At 42.4% G+C, this 21,628-nt stretch overlaps 1 protein-coding gene across 2 annotated transcripts in view; it reads right to left on the bottom strand.

Moving 5' to 3' along the window:
* Nucleotides 1–7,421: 7,421 nt before the first annotated feature.
* SLC22A1 (solute carrier family 22 member 1) overlaps nt 7,422–21,628 on the bottom strand; it is a 58,253-nt gene continuing 44,046 nt past the window's right edge. The window contains exons 9-11 of one of the 2 annotated variants that reach the window (XM_032166010.1): nt 11,235–11,347; nt 10,069–10,168; nt 7,422–7,624 (exon numbers count right to left, since the gene is read on the bottom strand). In XM_032166010.1, the coding sequence (XP_032021901.1) occupies nt 7,558–7,624; nt 10,069–10,168; nt 11,235–11,347 (280 nt within the window). In that variant the 3' untranslated portion in view covers nt 7,422–7,557. The remainder of the gene's footprint in view (nt 7,625–10,068; nt 10,169–11,234; nt 11,348–21,628) is intronic. The other variant, XM_032166021.2, reaches the window with a different exon arrangement.

Genomic DNA, 21,628 nt, shown 5'->3' with positions numbered 1-21,628 from the left:
CTGTAACCTTTGCCTCCCGGGTTCAAGCAATTCTTCTGCCTCGGCCTCCCAAGTAGTTGGGATTACAGGCACCCACCACCACACCCAGCTAATTTTTGTATTTTTGGTAGAGACAGGGTTTCACCACGTTGGTCAGGCTGCTCTCGAACTCCTGACCTCAGGTGATCCACCCGCCTCAGCCTCCCAAAGGGCTGGGATTACAGGTGTAAGCCACTGTGCCCAGTCTAAACTAAAATGTTTTAAGATACCATTTTAATTCTTTTTATCTTTGAAAGTGATGAACAGTTCTGTGGCTGTTTCTGCCCAAGGCATAACTCCATGGCTTGTTGGCCAGTAGCTGAATCTGAGCCTTGAGAGCCACAGCGAGGGGAATGCCTCACGGCCTCTAGCTGCCAGCCTCCGACCCTGCAGGTCATTTATTCCCATTGGGGCAAAGCAGGTCTACATTCTCAATTCCAAATGTATCATCTTCAATTTGGATTGAGCCTCTGAAAGATTTGACCTTGGTTTCTAAGTCACTACGATACTGGATGGCCAAAATATTATAATTTAAACTGATCAAACCATAGACATCATATATTTTAAGCATGCTTTAATTATTTCCTTGCTACATCTGCTTCTTATTTATGATTATTAACTTTGGTGTTTAGCCTTAAGTGGAGGGCTTACATCAGTTTTGTTGAACTAATTGAATAGCTTGTAAACTTTATTGGAAACTCATGTGCTTTTTCCTTGGTGTGCTTGCTATTTGTTCCATCTGAGTATTATCATGGACTTGTTTATAGGCTCAACTTGTTCTGCTTGACTTTAACCACTGTCATCAGGATGTTGAAATTGTCTCTGCTTGGCATTGGGCACCATCCATATTTAGGCATCTTTGTGTTTTGCCACTACCCTAGACATCTCCAAGAGTCCTTGCTCTTTGGCAAAAACATTTCCCTGACCTTCTTGAACTTTGCATTTTTCTTGTCTTTAGGACCAGCCACAGCGGCCCCATATCAGAGGCAGCCCCAGCCACTGAGGGGACCAGGGAAGCCTTCAAAGTCATAGCACGTGTAGAGTTTCCCATTAGACTGATTTTACTAAGTCCTTGGGTATCATGTTCTCATGTAAAAATAAATTTCCCTAGTGAACTATCAACTTTTCTTCTCTACTATTTAATTCCCTTACATAAAAGATCCTTTTGGTTAACTTTGTTGTACCATGCTTTATTTCCTCCCACCAAACCACATCTCTACATTATAATATTATCCAAAGCTTTATAAATCTTAATTTTTCCTTCTTAATAAAAAAAGGAGAGTAGGCAAGGCATACTGGCTCATCTCTGTAATCCCAGCACTTTGGGAAGCCAAGGTGGGAGGACTGCTTGAGGCCAGGAGTTTGAGACCAGCCTGCACAACATAGGGAGATTCTGTTTCTACAAAAAAAAAAAAAACAAAAAACAATGTTTTCTAAAACTACTCAGGCATGGTGGTGCATGCCTGTAGTCCTAGCTCCTAGGATGCTGAGATGAGGGGATCGTTTGAGCCCAGGTATTTGAGGCTGTGGTGAGTTATGACTGCACCACTGTACTCCAGCCTGGGTGAAAGACATAGTGAGACTTTGTCTCTAAAAATAAAAATTTTAGAAAAAGGATATCATCCAGCAATTTAAAAATATTTAAGCAAGACAATGACCGTGAGCAACTTAACTATTCGAGGGTGCAGGGATGCCACTGTGGCCAGCTGCTGACATGTATGGGAATGGGACAGCAATTTTAAAGACAAAAATAAGTTTCTATCAGAATATTGCTTAAACTGTGTATATGTTTAGAACACACATAAGAAAATGAGATGGTAAATAAATGGAAGCTAGTATAATTCTTCCAGTAGATTTTCCTCCTTGGATGTAAGGTGGAAAATCCCTCCCCATTTTATAAATATGAGAACCAAAACATAGGCACCCTGCTCCTCATCCCCTCCAGAACACAGACAGGACCCAAGACCATTTTGCAAATTACATAGGGCAGAACGAAGCCTCCAGCTGCCTGGTACGTTGTAGTCACTAAATTGCTGAATAGATTGGGATTTCCTTCTAAGTGCCCATCACATTTTCTGCTAGATTTTAAGTCAGAATGAGCCAGAGAGCACAGGGTTTTGCCCAAATAGCAGCGAAATGAAGATCATTGGCTGACTTATATCCCATGCTACCATTTGTTTTCAGCAGTTTCCCAAGCCTTTATTATGAAGTCTCTATTCTGTCCTCCGTCTTGGGTTTTGTTCTGAACGCCATCTTTCCTCATTCCAGACTGCTCATCCATTCTCCTGTCTTCCGTATCCATCAAATGCTGATGTTTCTCCCTCTCCAGACATGAGCTCAAGCCCCAAAGCCATCTCCCACCACCCATTGGACATCTTTGCTCAAACTTCATCATTTCTTCCTTCCCAGCTTTTGCCAACTGGAACTGCTGAACTCTGCTCTTTTATTCTTATCCACAAGGCCTGATCCTTTCTAAAGATTTAATAATATATCATTTTCTTATTTTGCTTTGGTCTGTTTTCCCCCACTAGAAAGTAACTTCTCTGAGGGTGGAGGTTTTTTGGTTTTGCTTTTGTTTTTAATTTACTGTTGAATCCTCATTATCTAAGACAGTGCCTGGCACATAACAGATACTCAATGAGTGTTTTCTAAATAAAGGCCTAAATGAATACATGAGTGGGAGGAGTTTAATACTTGGGTTTGAGGAGAGAGGTAAAGTTTGACAGCTCCTTTAGTGAGGCTTAGATGAACCCCAGGGACCCTGGGGGGCCACAGCCAGAAGCAAAAGGCGGCCTCCTCTCTATGTCCTGAACTGGAACGGGGTCTATCTGGGCGCCCATAAACTGGACAATCATCTCAATTGCTGTGGTACATGTCCAACAAATAGACGGTTAAACAAACCAGTGTCTATGATTACTGAATCGGGGTGAAATTACAAATATTTTCAAGACATTTAGCTAAAAGTTTAAATTAAGAGTGATGAAAATGAGGCCACAAAAGCCTTGCCTCCCACGGGTAAACTATCCAATGTTTAAAGAGCTCTTTGTCACAAAGAGCAATTGTGAATGTTATTAATAATGCCCATGTCTGGGACTGTGAGCTGATAAAAGCTGAGCATTCTTGGAACAGTTGAGAGAGGTCTGGACCTCTGAGCTAGACAATAAGTGGCAGGGGTTGGTTTTATGAGCAGCCAGTGTTTAGGGCTAGAAAGGAAATGCACGCTGTGCTTGGAAAAGAAAGAGAGCAGTTGGGAAACGAAGGGTGTGCTGATATATTGCAGGCCACCCGAGACTGGGTGGAAATTCTAGTCACAGTCAGAGGGTCCCTTGAGGGATAGATGAAAACTGAAAGTGTGTCTCCTAAACTAGGGTAACTGAATGCCCACACATGATGTTCTGAATAGTTCAGCCTTTTTGTCCAGGGCTAGCCTTAAACAATGTTAGAATCTGCTTTGAAGAGGATGGAACATGGGGTCATGGATTACTCACGTCTCCTCTCGGCTGCTCTTTAGCTCATAGGGTCCCCATTTTACCCTCCTGGGACTAGCAAAGAATCCATCTGGTGTCACCAGCCAGGGTCTGTGTGAGAGCCACAGAAACAGGCAGTACATTTTTGGGAGTCCATTTGGCTGTCGTGATCTCTTTTGTGCACCAAGGCCATCTAGTGCCCCTGAGATCTATTTTGTCAGCCACCCCCGCCCCAAGGGGACTGCAGCACTGGAGACAGTAAGGGTCCCCTCCTCTGTACACTTCTCAAGCGCTGGAAGGTAAAAACGTTGCTCTTGCATTTGAGGACTAAGGATAGTGCCTATTAGAGATGAGAGTTATTTAATTGAGTCAGGGCAAAATGCTTAAGTGATATGTTTAGGAAATGTACCTATTGAAAAATTTCAAATATAGCCCTGCAAGTTTGAGATCATTTTGTAAGCCGTGTCGTAAGCAATATAAAATGTAATATATGTAAATAAATGTATTTATAAATATATTATGTACATTATTAAATACATTATTATACATTTATAAATACATTTATACATAATAAATGTATTACATTAATAAATACATAAATGTATTTATGTGTTTTATGTAATAAATACATATTTATTTATGTATTTTATGCATTAAATGTATTTATGTATTTTATGTATAAATGTATTTATGTATTTTATGTAACAAATACATAAATAAATACATTTATAAAATATATTTATAAATACATTAAAACATATTTATAAAAATAAAATGTAATACACATTTTGTTCTATATATACAGAAATAGAACAAAATGAATATGTAAGATGAGGCAAACAGGATTTGGTTCAGCAAGAAAAATATGTTTTGCACACAGAGTCTACAGCTTTGACATTTACAAAAACAAAAAAGAGGAAGGCGCAAGAGGATGTGCAAGAGGATGACGAAGCACGGGGGAGTCCGGGAACCCACAGAACAGCGCCTTACCTGCTCTGTGTGGTGGGCCAAGCGCCATAAGCACCCAAGACACACAGGAATCCAAACTGATCTGCCCATCCTGCTGGGCTGCAGGCAGGAGGGTCTGGGCCAGGCGGTGCAGAGGGCCTGGGTGATTAGACAGGGGACAGCCTGCTGCCCTAACTGCTCCCACTGGCTGCCCCCAAGGAGAGGTGGACCACTAAGGGGGGGGTATGACAAACAGAATGAGGCGGGAGAACCAACTAACAACCCCATCATTGACATTCACATGAAGGGGACCACACTCTAGGAACAGAAAGCAGAAATGGTTCAATCAATGATGGCACTCAAAACATTGCTGTGCAGCTGCTCAAACCAGTCAGACCTCTGTATGCTGAAGTGGAAAGAAGTTAACTTGAAAAAGCAAGCTGCAGACCAATGCAGATGGCACAACCCCATAAATTCTAAGGCTACAAAAGTTAATTGTACAAGGAACATGACCTTGTAATTGTGTGACTTTGTTCTTACCTCAGGCTCGTACTCCAGTAGGCAGTGGAAAACGTAATCTTCTTAATTCAAAGTAAGCTCAGTGACTTCAGGGTTTTTCTCCCCTTCATACATTCATGTAAATTTCATGAATTGCAGGTTGTTCCCCTCCTCTGGTGTCCCCAGAGCAGGGCACATAGGTCCCAGGAGGCTTCCTTCATGCCATGGATCTGCAGGCAGTGTCCCTCCTTGGGCAGCCTGTGCCCACACCAGCCTTTCCAGGGTGTCTTTCTCCCCACATGGTCCCAGCTATAAGCTATACGGTCCATGCCCCAGCTGTGGGTGGAACCTTCATCCCAGCTGTATTCACTCATTCTCACACTGCTAATAAAGACACACCCGAGACTGGGTAATTACAAAGGAAAGAGGTTGAATGGACTCACAGTTCCACATGGCTGCAGAGTCCTCATGATTATGGCAAAAGAGCAAGGAGGAGCAAGGCACGTCTTACGTGGTGGCAGGGAAGAGAAAACTTGTGCAGGGAAATTCCTCTTTATAAAACCATCAGATCTCGTGAGACTTATTCACTATCAAGAGAACAGCACAGGAAAGACCCACCCCCATGATTCAGTTACCTCCAATTGGGTTCCTCCCATGACACGTGGAAATTATGGGAGCTACAATTCAAGATGAGATTTGGGTGGGGACGCAGCCAAACCATATCACCAGCCATGACAAGCCCTAAATCACATCATGCTGCTCCCCCTACCCCCATGGCACAAGGAATCTCTGAGCTGTCTCAGGTCCACCTGCTCAGGGGCCCCAGGTGGGCGGCGTCATGGCCACCTATGGCAACCAAGCAGGTCCCTACTTCAGACCCTCAAGGTCATCCACCCCTCCAACCAGAGCAGACACACTTGGCCACCTCCCATCTCCTTTCACCTACTTCCACAGTAAAGCAACCCAACTCTAGGAAGGGCCTGAAGCCACCCACTTCTCCAGATATTCTGGCCATGAGGTCCAGCTGACGGGCTGCGGGCAGTGTCCAGAAGTGCCCTTAAAGGGAGGATCTGTGTTCCTCGTGGTACCCCATCTCCTGCATGTGGGACCTATGTGCCCTGCTCTAGGGACACCAGAGGAGGGGAACAACCTGCAATTCATGAAATTTACATGAATGTATGAAGGGGAGAAAAACCCTGAAGTCACTGAGCTTACTTTGAATTAAGAAGATTACGTTTTCCACTGCCTGCTGGAGTACGAGCCTGAGGTAAGAACAAAGTCACACAATTACAATGCAATGTTTTGAGTGCCAAAGCCAAGAGTCAGATAGAATAAAATATTCCTGGAACAAGGGGGCAGAGACATCTTCCCTAAAATGGCCATGGGGCTTTTGGTGTTTGAATGAGGAGCATGTTTTAGTCTATCACGTGTACGTAAATGTCACAAGGACGTGGTCTGCAGGCAGTTTCCATACTAAAAACCAGTACAGTTGCCCCTCGGTATCTGTGAGGATTGGTTCCAGGACCCCCATGGACACCAAAATCTGAGAATGTTCAAGTCCCTCACATAAAATGATGTCATTTTTGCATATAACCTACATGCATCCTCCCTTATGCTTTAAATCATCTCTAGATTAACTATAATACCTAATATAATGTAAATCCTATGTAAGTAGTTGTTATACTGTATTGCTTAGGGAATAATGACAAAAAATAAGTATGTATACATTCAATGCAGATGCAACCATCTTTTCTGCACAATTTTTTTTTTTTTTTTTTTTTTTTTTTTTTTTTTTTTTTTTTTTTTTTTGAGAAAGGCTCCTGTTCTGTCGCCCAGGCTGGTGTGCAATGGCATAATCATGGCTCACTGCAGCCTTGAATTTCTGGGCTCAAGTGAGCCTCCCACCTCTGCCTAACCTAATAGCTGGGACTACAGGTGTGTGCCACCACATCCAGCTAACTTTTTTCCCTTTTTTGTAGACACAGGCTCTCGCTGTTGCCCACGCTGGTCGAAAACTCCTGGGCTCAAGCAATCCTCCTCCCTCAGCCTCCCAAAGTGTTGGGATCACAGGCATGAGCCACCAACCCCAGCTACCCAAATATTTTCAGTTTGCAGTGGGTTGAATCCACAGATGTGGAACCCACAGATATGGAAGGCAGATTGTACTCTCCAAGCAATCTACATGTTGAAAGGTTTTCACCAATATAGATACATACAAATGCAAAGGCATTTTCTTTCAGAGAGTGAATCAAACCAATTTTCTTTCTAGAAAATTCTTTCTAGAATACTTATTCTAGGAATCCAATTACACAGCCCTCTTTTATAGCAATATTTAAATTCCACTGATCTTCAAATCCTTTAGATAATTAAGTACCCAATACCAATAGCACCAACAGCTTTCCCTAGATCAAATGCACAGGTGGAAGATAGCCAAGGCTTTGGAGAACTTAAAAGAAAGAAAACAAAACAAGACAAAGCCCACGCAAACCATTCTTTAGGACTGATATTAATTTGAGGGTAGGCAAGTATGAGGAAGAATACAGAGAAGTGAAGGCGTCTACGAATTTCTGCAGAGGATAACTCCATCTTCATCCCTCCAACACTAAATCGCCGCAAAGCATCTCTCTCAGGTGCCCGAAGGTTCTGAGGTTTGGACCTCAAGGTAAATTGTGTTTTCTTTGGACTTTGCTTTTCTGTAACAACAAAATTAAAAGTTGGAGTTAAAATAAATAAATAAGCAATCAGTTTGTTGATGATAAAACTGTTGCAAAGTTGTACACAGAAATGAATAAGTGTCAAGACAAAGAGAAAGTAAGGATGGCAAACAACAAAGAAGAAAAGGGCACAGCAAACTACAGCCTGTGGCCCCAATCGAGCTTATAGCCTGCTTTTGTACAACTTGTGAGCTACAAATGGTTTTTACATTTTAAATAGTTGGAAAAAATGAAAATATTTCAAGACACTTAAAAAATTACATGAAATTCAAATTTCAACATCCATAAATAGCATTTTACTGGAATCCAGACACAATCATTCCTTCACGCATTGCCTGTAGCTACTTTTCCAATGCAGGGGCAGAACTGGGTAGTGGCAAGAGAGACCACAGGGCCCCAAAGCCTGAAATATTTACTATCTGGCCCTTTCCAGAAAGAGTCAGACAAGCCCTGAAGTGGAAGGTTGATCACGTTCCTGGCTAACTCATTTTGAATCCGGTGACTTTGGGGATACATGTCACTATCTCCTTCATCTGTGGAATGGGTCTGGTAACCATAGAAGCTGCCTCCCAATGTTTTGGGAGGATTCGGTGAAATGCACATGAGCTTTCAGGGAGGCTGACACACACGCAGTGAAGCTTAGCTAGAGTTACAGTCACTTCCGTTCCTGACATTCTCCTCTTGCAAGTGGGGAAGAAGGAGTAATCAACATGATCACTCTGGCCATAGACTGTGGCTACTATTTATGGAATTGGTATAGTAGAGAAGACAGACAATGAAATAAACAATTATTATAACGTGTGAAGAGTATCGTCAAGAACCAAGGATGCACAGCGGGTTCAGGGCTCTTGGCAGCAGCACCCGCCTCCCCTGGCAGGGCGGGAATGATTAGGATGAGGGAGTGAAGGGATTAAGCAGAACATCTTAAAAGACTACCGGGCCAGGCGTGGTGGCTCACGCCTGTAATCCCAACACTTTGGGAGGCTGAGATGGGCAGATCTCCTGAGGTCAGGAGTTCGAGACCAGCCTGACCAACATGGAGAAAACCTGTCTCTCCTAAAAATAATAAATTAGCCGGGCATGGTGGCATGCGCCTGTAATCCCAGCTACTCAGGAGGCTGAGGCAGGAGAATCACTTGAACCTGGGAGACGGAGTTTGTGGTGAGCCAAGGTAGTGCCATTGCATTCCAGCCGGGGCAACAAGAGGGAAACTCCAAGTCAAAAAAGAGAAAAAAAAGACAACCAAGTGGCTGTTAACAAACTAGAATGAAACATCTTTAAACCAGATAACACACCATTTGGGATCAAAAAGAAGGAAATCATCAGCAACTAGAAAATGTATTTACTGTTAAAATAGTGTTTTGCCCTTATCAGTACTGAGAAATCTAGAATTTCCCCAAGTGAAGTGTACAGAGTGCCTATCTGCATGTGCATTGTTGGCAGAGATTATTCAAACAGATTCCTGAGTTGCATCATTCACATTCTAAACCAAAAACCAAGAAGGCCAAGGAATTTAGCATTTTAGCATGTTCCTTTTGTGCTTCTTCTGCACACTTAGTTTTGAGGATCACTGGGGAAATAGCACAATTTGCAAGAAGAATGGAGAAAATCTGAGCTCTATTAAACACCTACTATGTGCCAGGCAATAGATTAGTCACCGTCACCCACTTAATCTGATTGGATCTTTATAGAAACTCTGTAAATTAAGTGTTATTGTGACTATTTTTCAGGCATGGAAATTAAATGAAAAATAAAGCTCCATAGGGTTCAATGACACTCCCAAAGTCACATGGCCTACTGAGTCAGGTGACCTAGGTTCAAACGTAAGTCGTAGGACCGCATAGACTTTTCTCTCTCTATTCACGAGGACACATGCATCCTTGCTGTGGAATCCATAGAACTGAGCCTGTAAAGGATCCCGAGAGAGATCACCTCATCAAGCATTGTTCCTTCCTTTCCTTTTTTATTGCTCTAAGACTAGAATATGAAACTCCAGCAAACCTTGCTCTCTGTCAAAAGAATTTTGTGAAAAAAGTTACTAAAGAATCTGAGACAACAATTGCTCAGAGGACAGAAGATTGATTTTAAAATGTTCCCCACTCAGAGTCATTAACTCTTGGGGTGACCTAGGGATCTTGGTGCACCACAGCCAACATCACAGACAAATCATTCTCTGCCATGCACTTGAGAACAGGTAACTGTCAAGTCTTGCTCTTCATTATTTTCTTACATAAAGTCAGTGGCTATCATGGGTTTTTCTCCTCACAGCAGTTCTGGGAGTAATAAAAAGACATACAAGTATCTGTAAAGCTCTCCTAAACTTTTAAGGTAGAGGAAATGGAGAATGTGGAGTGATATTAGGCCCCTTTTGGAGGGTGTGTCAGACTCATGGGCCTCGGAGTCCTGGGCACCATGGGCTTCACCTCCCAAGGTTCTCGGCGTCCTTCATGGTCTCTGGCAAAGCGATGCCCTTGGTCTCCGGAAGAAGTAGCGTCACTCCCGCAGCAAGCAGGCCCAACACCGCTTCAAAGGAAACAGATTGCAAATGGAGCCATTAGAGCACAGCCAATGTCATTACAGAAATAATCACAGCCAGCCAAAGAGAAGGAGAGACAACACAGATGGGAGAGATACTATTTTTTTAAAAGAAAAAAAGTTAGGAATATTTATAAAGGAAAATTAAAACAATCAGATAACTGGGGAAATGTCAGAGTAAGTAAAGGAAACATTGCCTTCATTTTACTTCTATAGAAGTATAAAGTTCCGTAGTAACTGATGTTTAAGTATTTGAGGATTTGTTGATTGGGGTACATATACACATAGAATTAGCTATAAAGCACAGTCTATATGTGGGCAGGGTGGACCCCTCCCATCACTCTTTTCTCTCTTTTTTTTCCCCTCACCTTCTACTTCCCTTTCTCCCCCCATCTTCCTTTCTCCCTTTCCCTATCTCTTCCTCCATCCCTCTTTTTGTATTCAGCTGTGCCCAGGCATGGCCGGCTCTGCAAACAACCAGCAACTGTTGCCTTCTATCAAGTGGGTAAGCAGAGTCTTGGAAGTTCCCTGGCCTAGGTTTGGAGAGACAAGTAGGAATCCCCTCTCCCTTCTCTCATCCAACTGTATCAGGAAGAAAGCTGATACAGAACTTTGATTCCCACTCATCTCCTTGTGAGTGTTCTCAATTGTTAAGATCTAGACACAGAAGAGAGATGATAATTCAGCATCTTCAAGACTCTAGCAATTATATGTTAAATGTGTAAGAATTGGTGATCAGATTTATCAGGAGACTATGTCAAAAGGTCTCTCAGATTCTGTCCTGTAGTATGAATGATTGGAGTCCAGAGCCAGAGGATGGAAATCCCTGACCCATATCCCAGGAATGGCTTCTTATCTTTCCCATGAAGCAAGAGAGAATAAGCCAGGAGACATCCCAAGAGCATGCACCATCCTTGCCTTCTGTAAACTCACTGAGAAATATCATTCCCTTCACTCAACAAATATCACTGAGTACTCACACTCAGTTCCACCCATGCTGAGCCCACTGCCGAGCTGAAAAAGAAGGAATAATATATGCTCCACAAAATCTTACCAAATAAAATGAGGGGCAAGGCTTGCCAAACCTCCATCAGCCTAAAGACTATGAAGGGGGTGATTATCCCACCTATGTCACACAGGGAGGAGCACACCATCACTCCGAGGTTCCTGATAAAATACAAAGGACAAAAAACATGATAATTCTGTGGTTCACTTTTCCAAATGTTAACCTGATGCTAAAACAAACACAATGCCAATACCTGCAGCTTGCTGTGGGTGTCCAGTGCTCAGCACCTCAGAAAGAAACTGCAGGGCTCAGGAGGAAACATGAGGACCAGCCCAGAGGGTATTGAGAGGAGGTAACAGGCTAGAGTGAAAGTGGGTATGAGCCATCCATTGCCCATGCAATAGCAGAGAGCCTACCTCTTTTTAACTATACATTCAAATATTTAGTTCTTAGGTGTATAATTCCTGAAGAATTGCTACAAGTCTTACAAAGATAAAAAGAACACATGCTCCCTGCTCTAAACTTCAATTTTACCTCACTCCTGTTCTAGGTCCATGACCTGTCATCACCTGTGAGGAAAGCACATGTCTGGGAGTGACTGAGTTTAGTGGGATTTGGGCCCTTCCCAGCCCTAAGATCCTGGGAGCGGGGTCAAGCCAGGAGGGAAATCCTGACTGATCTGCACCGGGGACTGACTAACCAACCCATCACCTCAATAGCCAACAAGTGACCCTTAGAGGAGGCACATGGGGAAGAAAGGAGACCCAATCAGAATGAGGGATCTGCCATTGGCATTCATTGGTTAAGGGTCAATGAATGTGGTTCCTTATGCATGTGACCCAGAGATTTGTTGCACAGGGCAACAGACCTTAAATAGATCTTCCCAAGAAAAACATGTATTCCAGCTTCTAGCACTAGCACCATGGGGAATCTGCAGTGTTGATGAGGATAATCTGGTGCTGAATTTATAGTTGTTGAGAAAGATAAGACTAATCATTGAAATTCTAACTTCGAGCTCCTTTCCTGTGGCTGCAAGCTTTCGTCTGTGCTAAGATGAGCATTTTCTTGGGAGAATGAGATTTAAACTGTGACTAGTTGCTTTTTCCACCGATGAGTTGCTGGGGATGCTTTCACTTTTAAACTATCTTTCTCTCCTTATATTTAAAGTGAGTTTCTTGTAGACAGCGTGTGGTTGAGTTTCACTTTTTTGTCCAATCTGACAATCTCTGCCTTTTAACTGGAGTGTCTAGACCATTTGTATTTCTTGTGATTACTAACATGACTGAGTTTAAATATATCATCTTGCTATTTGTTTTCTTTTTGTTCTGTTTGTCCTTTGTAACCCTTTCTTTCTTTTTCTGCCTTCTTATAAGTTATTTTAAATGATTTCACTTTATCTTCTGTGTTGGCTTAATAGCTATAATTATTTTGTTTTTTAATTTTTGATTTAGGTTTACAGTAAACCTAACTCTAACAGTACCTTCAAGTAATATTGCAGCATTCATAGATTATATGTGAAACTTACAATAGTACACTCGTATTTCTTCCCTCCCAGCCTCTGCACAACACATTGTGACTATTGTTTTGATTGGCAAACTACAGCCCACAGGCCAAAGACAGCATTTTTAGCTTTGAGTTAGAAATGGTTTTTACATGATTAAAAGGTTTTTTAAAAAACAAAGAATAATATGCAACAGAGACTGTATGTGATCCACAAAGCCTAAAACATGAGCTATCCAGCTCTGTACAGGAAAAGTTTGCCAATACCTGCTTTAAACAGTTCATTGTCTTTTAAAGAAAATAACCAGAAAAAAATAAATATTTCCATTTACCCATGTAGTTATTTTCACTGCTCTTCATTTTTTTGTGTAGATGTAGATTTCCATCTGACACTGTTTTCATTTTTTCTGAAAGAACTTCAAGACTAATATTTTCTGTAGTATAGGTCTGCTGGTAATTAATTCTTTCAGACTTTGTAAGTTTGAAAAAGTCTGTATTTTCCATTCGTTTTTGAAAGTATTTTTGCTGGGTCAAGAATTTTAGATTGGCAGTTTCCCTTTCTTTCTTTCAGTACTTTAAAGATGTTTTTCTACCATCTTCTTGTTTGTATCATTTCCAATGAGAAATTTTCTGTCATTCTTATCTTTGTTCCTATTTGTGATATCTTTTTTCTCTTATTGCTTTTTAAGGTTTTTGTTTTTGTTTTTGTTTTGAGACAGGTCTTGCTCTATTGCCCAGGATGGAGTACAGTGGCGTGATCTCGGCTCATTGCAACCTCCACCTCCCAGGCTCAAGCAAGCCTCCTACTTCAGCCTCCATAGTAGCTGAGACTATATGCATGCACCACCACACACAGCTAATTTTTGTATATTTTGTAGAAAGAAGGTTTCACCAGGTTGGCCAGGCTGGCCTTTTAAGATTTTTATGATGTGCCTTTCTTGATGTTTTTTGTGGTTAGTATTTATTGAGATTCTTAGATCTATGTATTTGAAGTTTTCATCAAATTTGAAGAAATTTTAAGCATTATTTCTATCTCTCTATTAACCCCTCCTACTCACTTCTATAGACTCCGATTACATTCACTGAATTGTATCACAGTTCACTGATTCTCTCTGTCTTTCCTTTTTGATAGTTTCAATTGCTATCTTCAAGTTCACTAATCTTTTCTTCCATAATGTTTAATCTGCTGTTGACTCATATGGTGTATTTCTCATCTCGGACACTGTGTTTTTATCTCTAGAAGTTTAATTTGGGACTTCAATTTTTTTCCTTATCTCTACTTAACATGCTCAATCTTTACTCTAGGTTCTTAAACATAGAGAATATAGGTATCATAACTGTTCTAATGTTCATGTCCACTAATTCTATCATCTGTGCCATTTCTAGGTCAGTTTGAATTGATTTATTTTTCTCCTCAAGATAGGTTCTCTGTTCCTACTTCTTTGTATGCCTGGTAATTTTTTATTGGATGTCAAAAATTGTAAGTTTCACTTTGTTCCATGCTCGATTTTGTATTCCTAGAAACAGTCTTGAGCTTTGTTTTGAAAACATGATTAAAATAGGAATAATAAATCAGAAAAAGTTCTATCCTTTAGGGTATTACTTTTAAGCTTCTTCTATTGCAATTATTTGCATAATTTCTTACTCCCTACAATGACTAATTACAAAATTCATATATTTCTATTTCTTTCCCAATCCCTCTCTCCACTACCTATTTCCTGATGATATAAATGGTTACAACATCTCTTAGAAATTTTTAAAACAAATGTAGAGGTGGAAATTTTATTGAATGCCTTTCAGTATTAATGGAGATAATAATATAATTTTTCTCTTTTGACTTATAAATATGATTTGTATTCTGAGATTTTCTAATACTGAGCCATCTTTGCACTCCTGGAGTAATTCATCTTAGACATAGAATAATAATTATTTTAATGCTCTCCACTGTTTGATAACATATTGTTTAGGATTTCTAGATCAATATTCATAAACATTTGTCTGTAGTTTCCTTGTTTCCTTTATCTTTGTTGTTCTTTGGTGCCAATATTATGCTAATTTATTTTTTAAACTTGGAAAATTTCCTTCTTTTTCTATGCTTTAGAGCAATTTAAATTTTATTGGAATTTTCTATGTATTAAATATTTTATAAAATCCCCCTTTAAAATCATTGAGGATTCCTTCTCTATCATTATTTAGGGCCCTCCTTATCTTATTTAGTATCTTTTCCCATAAATTCAACTTTGATTAGATTATGACACTTGCTATATATTTCCCTAGCATGCTTTTGTGTATTCTTTCTTTTTTAGCTTTTCTCAGGAAAAGTTATACTTCATATATGCAGCATATTGTTGGATTTTGCTTTGTAATCAAGCTAGGGAGTCATCTCATTTTTTCCAATAAAGGAGTTAAGCCTCTTTTCATTTATTTAAATGTCGGAAATGTTTGGTCTTAATTCTATCATGTCAATTTTGTCATATCAATGCTGTCATCTATTCATATTCTATCATCTATTCACACTAGGGCTTTTTATTGCTTCTGGTGTCTTTTATTTTCAGTATGTGTTGGTTATCTGTATTTTTCCTGATAATTTGGAAGGGCTGTATTTTTAGTCAAATGATTACCTGTATAACCTTATATAATTAATACCCTATTTCTTTAGACAGTATTAATTAACTTCCTATCATGAACAATCATAAAATTAGTATCTTTCTGCTTCCTCCTCAAACCATCCCTTCATGACCTGATTTAGTTGATTATATCATTACTTTTAGTGTTTTCCTTTATATCTTAAAATATACCTAGGATATTACTTCTCAGTTTTTTAAAATATATTGCTGCTGAACTAATTATACTTATCAGTTTTTAATGATACTTTTCCAAAAAACAAGTGTATTGAAGAAATCAGTGTATTACACCATCTCCAACATTCTCTCTTTTCTGTTTTCAGTCTTTGGGAGTTATAACATTTATTTTCAGATTTGTGATATTATATTCTGTTTTGTAGCCAAAAACACACTCGTTTTAATATCAATTTCAATGATCACTACCAATAATGCTGACACATTACTCCATTCGTCACTGTACTTACTGAATTTTTTTTTTAACAACATTTTTGGGAAAGGATCATAGGAACTATATTATCTGAGATATGTTTAAATGATTGGCTATTGCTTTTATATAGAAATGAGAGCTTGGTTATAAAATTCACTGGATTCACGCGTGATGGCTAACACTTGTAATCCCAGCCCTTTGGGAGTCCGAGGCAGGCAGATCTTCTAAGGTCAGGAGTTCGAGACCAGCTTGACCAACCCCATCTCTCCTAAAAATACCAAAATTAGCCAGGTGTGGTGGTGGACACCTGTAATCCCAGCTACTCAGGAGGCTGAGGCAGGAGAAGCACTTGAACATGGGAGACAGAGGTTGCAGTGAGCTGAGATCATGTCACAGCACTCCAGCCTGTCTCAAAAAAATAATAAAAAAAATCATTGGATTGCACTTTATTTTCTTGAGGTCACTGCAGGCATTGACTGTCTTCATCAAATGATAACAATTTGTTCTCCTTATATAGGTGACAAACTTTCAGCCTGGCTACTTGGTGACTCTTTCTCTATCTTTAAAGTATAGTAACCAAATAAAATTGTGTCCTAATATTGTTCACTGGGTCAGTTTTTTCTGTTACATGTGTCCCTTTAACTTATAGATTCAAGCATTCTTTTATTTTCAGATGTATTCCTGAAGTATATTTATTGTGTATGTGTGTGGGCAGGGGGTGTATATATATCTTTTTTTTTTTTTTACCAAAAGGGTTACAGACTATATACATACATACATACATACATAGAACCTTTGAAACTCTACTTATTTCTTTTTTCTTCTTCTTCTTTTTTGAGACAAAGTCTCCCTGCCCGGGCTAGAGTGCAGTGGCTCGATCTTGTCTCACTGCAACCTCCACCTCCTGGGTTCAAGTGATTCTCCTGCCTCAGCCTCCTGAGTAGCTGGGACTATAGGCATGCACTACCATGCCCAGTTAATTTTTGTAATTTTAGTAGAGACAGGGTTTCACCATGTTGGCCAGGCTGATCTCGAACTCCTGGCTTCAAGTGATCCGCCCACCTCGGCCTCCCAAAGTGATGGGATTACAGGCGTGAGCCGCCATGCCCGGATTAAACTCTGCTTATTTCTTATTTCCATTTTACTTTGCAACTCTTAGTCCTGTCTTGCCTCTCCCTCACTGAATCTATTCTCCTTTGCATTGTGTTCAAATTGGTTTTTCATTTCTCAAAGGCAAGAATTTCTCCACTTCTTAATTGTTCTTTTCTATTTCTTTCCTAAGACAGCTTCAGTGTCTTCTATTGTCTTGCCAGATATTCTCTCTAGAACTATACCTCTGCTTTAAACTCTTATTTTTATAGAGATGACTGATTTATTAATACTTTACATTTTGGTAGTATATGTGGTTAGAACTTTGATCTATGTTGTTACAGCATTTTTCTGGTACATATTCTTCATTTGCCTTTCGCTTTTTCTGCTGCTTTCCCCCTTTATCTCATGATATGTTTGTGTAGCTCATGAATGAATGACTTTTTTGTTTATTACTCATCTTTTCATACTGTGATTTCTTCCTCTATCAGCCATTTCTAGAAGGGTTTGTGGGGAAGCGGCCAGGCCATGTTCTGGGCTAGTAGAAATTCTTTCTTTGATCAGGGTTGTATGTGATTAGATGCTTTTGGCTCACTTATTCCTGATCTACAGGGGCTGATGGTGTGGAACTAGTCTTCTCCACCCGCCTCTCAGTAACTGCTGTCTGAAAGTTCCTGCACATCTTTTACAACCTTGCCCTCCCTGCTTCACCTTCAGCCATACAACGTCCAGGGAAGGGAGCTTCCACCTCCAGCCCATGCATCCATCATTCTGTTCCTCCGAACAAGGGACCATGGGTCATACCCTTCAAGGCACGCTGTCTACTTTGGAAAGCTGCTGGCCTCGCCTACGATTTGCTGTCACAGGGGTCCTTTACTGGAATCTTCTCGGACCCCCTTAGACCTCACACACTAGGCAGCCCTTCCTCTTGTAGATTGTCTTTTCATGATATCATGGTTTCAAACGCATTTGCATTTTCCCTCATTCTTCTAATAGCTTTTGTGTGATTTCCAAGAGGTGCAAGAAAATACATGGTTATTTTTTACTATTTTTAAAAAGTTATTGTTAAAAAGGAAAAATATGGCAAGCCCACAGAAGCTAGAAGAAGTAGGGAACTAGGCCCCTTATTTAAAATTCAGATGTTTGCGGTACTTCATTCATTGAGTCACTCTACAGCATGTAGTGAGTCTGGCTGTGGAAGAGTTCTGTGAGGTACAGAGAAGTATGACATGACATGTGGTTTCTGTTTTCAAGGAGCTCATAAGAAGGTGAGGAGATAAAAATGGAAAGATCATTTTCAAAGCAAGGCAGTGGGTATTTAACGCCAAATGAATGTTCTTACAACACGTGCTGCACAAAGTGAAGAGGAGCAGAGCAGTCCAACTCTGAAACTGTCTGGAACAGAGGCAGGGTCAAAATGGTTTACATAGAGACTGTCTAAACTTGGAGTGCTTATAAAGTAATAAAGTCGCAGAAATTATCCCTTCTCTGCAAATTAAATTTGATTCAGTTGATTAGAAATATTGGAACTTGAATGACTGCCTTACCTTGTGCATGCACGTGTGTGTACATAAGAAGTTGAGAGTTTTTTCTGAACATCTAGCTTCCCCCCCTAGTGAATGAGAATGATTCTCCCACTGGCTTTCTGAGCAGCGGTCAAGGGCTCCTCAGGGATGGGTTACTTGGCCTTTCTCGCTAGAGAACTATGCACTCAGTACCTTTCACAGTTTACATTTTGAGTCAGTCCCCTTGGCCCGGTGGCCATAACAATGGAACTGTTTGGCTTGGCTATTTTAGACTCTGGGCTCAGAACTGCCAAATATAGAAGGTTTTCTCTTTAATATGCCTTCATCTCCCATACTCAGTCCGAGTAACTTTTTACTAATGAGAGTCTCAGACATGGCCCCTTAATAAAGGATTTGTCAGGAAACAGTGAATCAAGGAGGCCATCCTGGTGTGTTCTGGCTTTACTGAAGGGCTCAGAGCACTGTGCATGTATAAGATGAGATGAGGGAGCTGGGGTATTTCCTAGAAACTATTGCTATGATGACATAAGGAGAAGAACAATGTATACAGAGGAAAAAGAGTTTAAGGTAACATACGGAATTTCTAACAAACTAGAATTTCTTAGAACTTTAAAGTGGTTACTTTTATAATTAAAATAATCTTCATTTAAAACTAAGTCTTCCAAGATACAGAAGGCAATAAGTACAGGCAAAGATACTCAACATTATTAGTAATTAGGAAAAGTAAAGTCACAATAATACCATTACCTACCAAAATGACTTTTAGAAGGCTGACAACACCAGGCCAGGTGCGGTGGCTCACGCCTGTAATCCCAGCACTTTGGGAGGCCAAGGCGGGCAAATCATCTGAAGTCAGGAGTTCAAGACCAGCCTGGCCAACCTGGTGAAACCCTGTCTCTACTAAAAGTACAAAAAATTAGCCAGGCGCAGTGGTGCATGCCTGTAGTCCCAGCTACTCAAAAGGCTGAGTCAAGAGAATCGTTTGAACCTGGGAGGCAGAGGTTGCAGTGAGCCAAGATCACACCACTGCACTCCAGCCTGGGCAACAAGAGTGAAACTCCATCTCAAAAAAAAAAAAAAAAAAAAGCTGACAACACCAAACACTGATGAGAATGTGGAACGACAGGATTCCTCAAACACAGCTGGTGGGAACGCAAGATGGCACAGCCACTTCAGAAAACGGTCTGACAGTTTCTCATAGAATTAAACACACACTTACCATATGACCTAACAATCCCACTCTTGAGTTTTTAACCCAACGTAAATGAAAACATGTATCCACTCAAAGGCCTGTACCCAAATGTCTATAGCATCTGCATCAGAATCACTCTGAAGGAAGCAGTCCAAATGTCCCTCAAGTGGTGAATAGCTATACAGTGTAGGAATTGTGGCACACTGACATTCACATGCTGGAGTACTAGGCAGCAACAACAAGCAAAACACTGATACATCCAACAAGTGGATGAGTTTCATCATGCTAAGTGAAGGAAGCCAAACACAAAAGGTGACATGCCCTATTATTCCACTTACAGCTCATTCTGGAAAGCTAAAACTACATGGTCCAGAGGTGAGAAGAAAAGTGGATTGACTGCAAAGAGACATGAAGAACCTTTTCGGGGTGATGGAAATATTCTCTATTTTAATCATGGCAGTGGCTAAATGACTATACGTGTGTGTGTGACTGTATGTGTCTGTGTGTGTGTCATCAAACTAATCTAACTGCATGTTAGAAGCAGTGAATTTTACTCTGTCAATTATACCTAAATACACTTGATTTTAAAAAAATAAGTTTTGCCTGCCTGCCTTCCTGCCTGCCTTCCTTCCATCCTTCCTTCCTCTTTCTTTCTTTTCTTCTTCTTTCTTCTTTCCCCCTCCCCTCCCCTCCTCATCTTCTTTTTCTTCCTTCTGTGGCCCAGGCTGGAATCTAGTCGGCTCGCTGCAGACTCCCTGCCTCCGGGTCCCGTGATTCTCCTGCCCCGGCCTGCAGGCTGCCTGGGATTGCCGACGCGCCACCGCCGCTGCCTGCTTTTTCTCCTTTGGCTGGAGGCGCGGTTTCGCCATGTTGGCCAGGCTGGTCTCCAGCTCCTGACCCCGAGTGCTCTGCCCGCCTCGGCCTCCCGAGGTGCTGGGACTGCAGACGGAGTCTCGCTCACTCGGTGCTCGGTGTTGCCCGGGCTGGAGTGCGGTGCCATGGTCTTGGCTCGCTGCAGCCTCTGCCTCCCAGCCACCTGCCTTGGCCTCCCAGGGTGCTGGGATTGCAACCCCTGCCCGGCCGCCGCCCCGTCTGGGAGGTGGGGAGCATCTCTGCCCGGCCTCGCCGTCTGGGAAGGGAGGAGCGCCCCTGCCCGGCCACCGCGTCTGGGAAGAAGTGAGGAGCACCTCTGCCCGGCCACCCCGCCGGGAAGTGAGCAGCGCCTCTGCCCGGCCAGCCATCGTCTCGGAAGTGAGGAGCACGTCTGCCCGGCCGCCTCGTCTGGGAAGGGAGGAGCGCCTCTGCCCGGCCTCCCCGTCTGGGAAGTGAGGAGCGCCTCTGCCCGGCCACCCATCGTCTCGGAAGTGAGGAGCACCTCTGCCCAGCCGCCCCGTCTGGGAAGTGAGGAGCGCCTCTGCCCGGCCACCCCATCTGGGAAGAAGTGAGGAGCGCCTCTGATCGGCCGCCCCGTCTGGGAAGAAGTGAGGAGCGTCTCTGCCCGGCCGCCCCGTCTTGGAAGAAGTGAGGAGCGCCTCTTCCCGGCCGCCCTGTCTGGGAAGTGAGGAGCGCCCCTGCCCGGCCACCCATCGTCTGGGAAGTGAGGAGCGCCTCTGCCCAGCCGCCCCGTCTGGGAAGTGAGGAGCACCGCTGCCCGGCGGCCCTGTCTGGGAAGAAGTGAGGATCGTCTCTGCCTGGCCGCCCAGTCGGGGAGGAAGTGAGGAGCGCCTCTTCCCGGCCGCCCCGTCTGGGAAGTGAGGAGCGCCTCTGCCTGGCCACCCATCGTCTGGGAAGTGAGCGACTCTTCCCGGCCTCCCATCGTCTGGGAAGTGAGGAGCGCCTCTGCCCGGCCATCCATTGTCTGAGAAGTGAGGAGCGCCTCCGCCGGGCCGCCCCATCTGGGAAGTGAGGAGCGTCTCTGCCCGGCCGCCCCATCTGGGAAGTGAGGAGCGCCTCTGCCCGGCGGCCCTGTCTGGGAAGAAGTGAGGATCGTCTCTGCCCGGCCGCCCAGTCGGGGAAGAAGTGAGGAGCGCCTCTTCCCGGCCGCCCCGTCTGGGAAGTGAGGAGCACCTCTGCCTGGCCACCCA

This window comes from Hylobates moloch, unplaced genomic scaffold (assembly GCF_009828535.3).
Source record: "Hylobates moloch isolate HMO894 unplaced genomic scaffold, HMol_V3 SCAFFOLD_2, whole genome shotgun sequence".
NCBI classification, from domain to species: domain Eukaryota; kingdom Metazoa; phylum Chordata; class Mammalia; order Primates; family Hylobatidae; genus Hylobates; species Hylobates moloch.
Note: the sequence above shows the minus strand (reverse complement) of the source record. Positions and strands in the feature narration are given on the sequence as shown.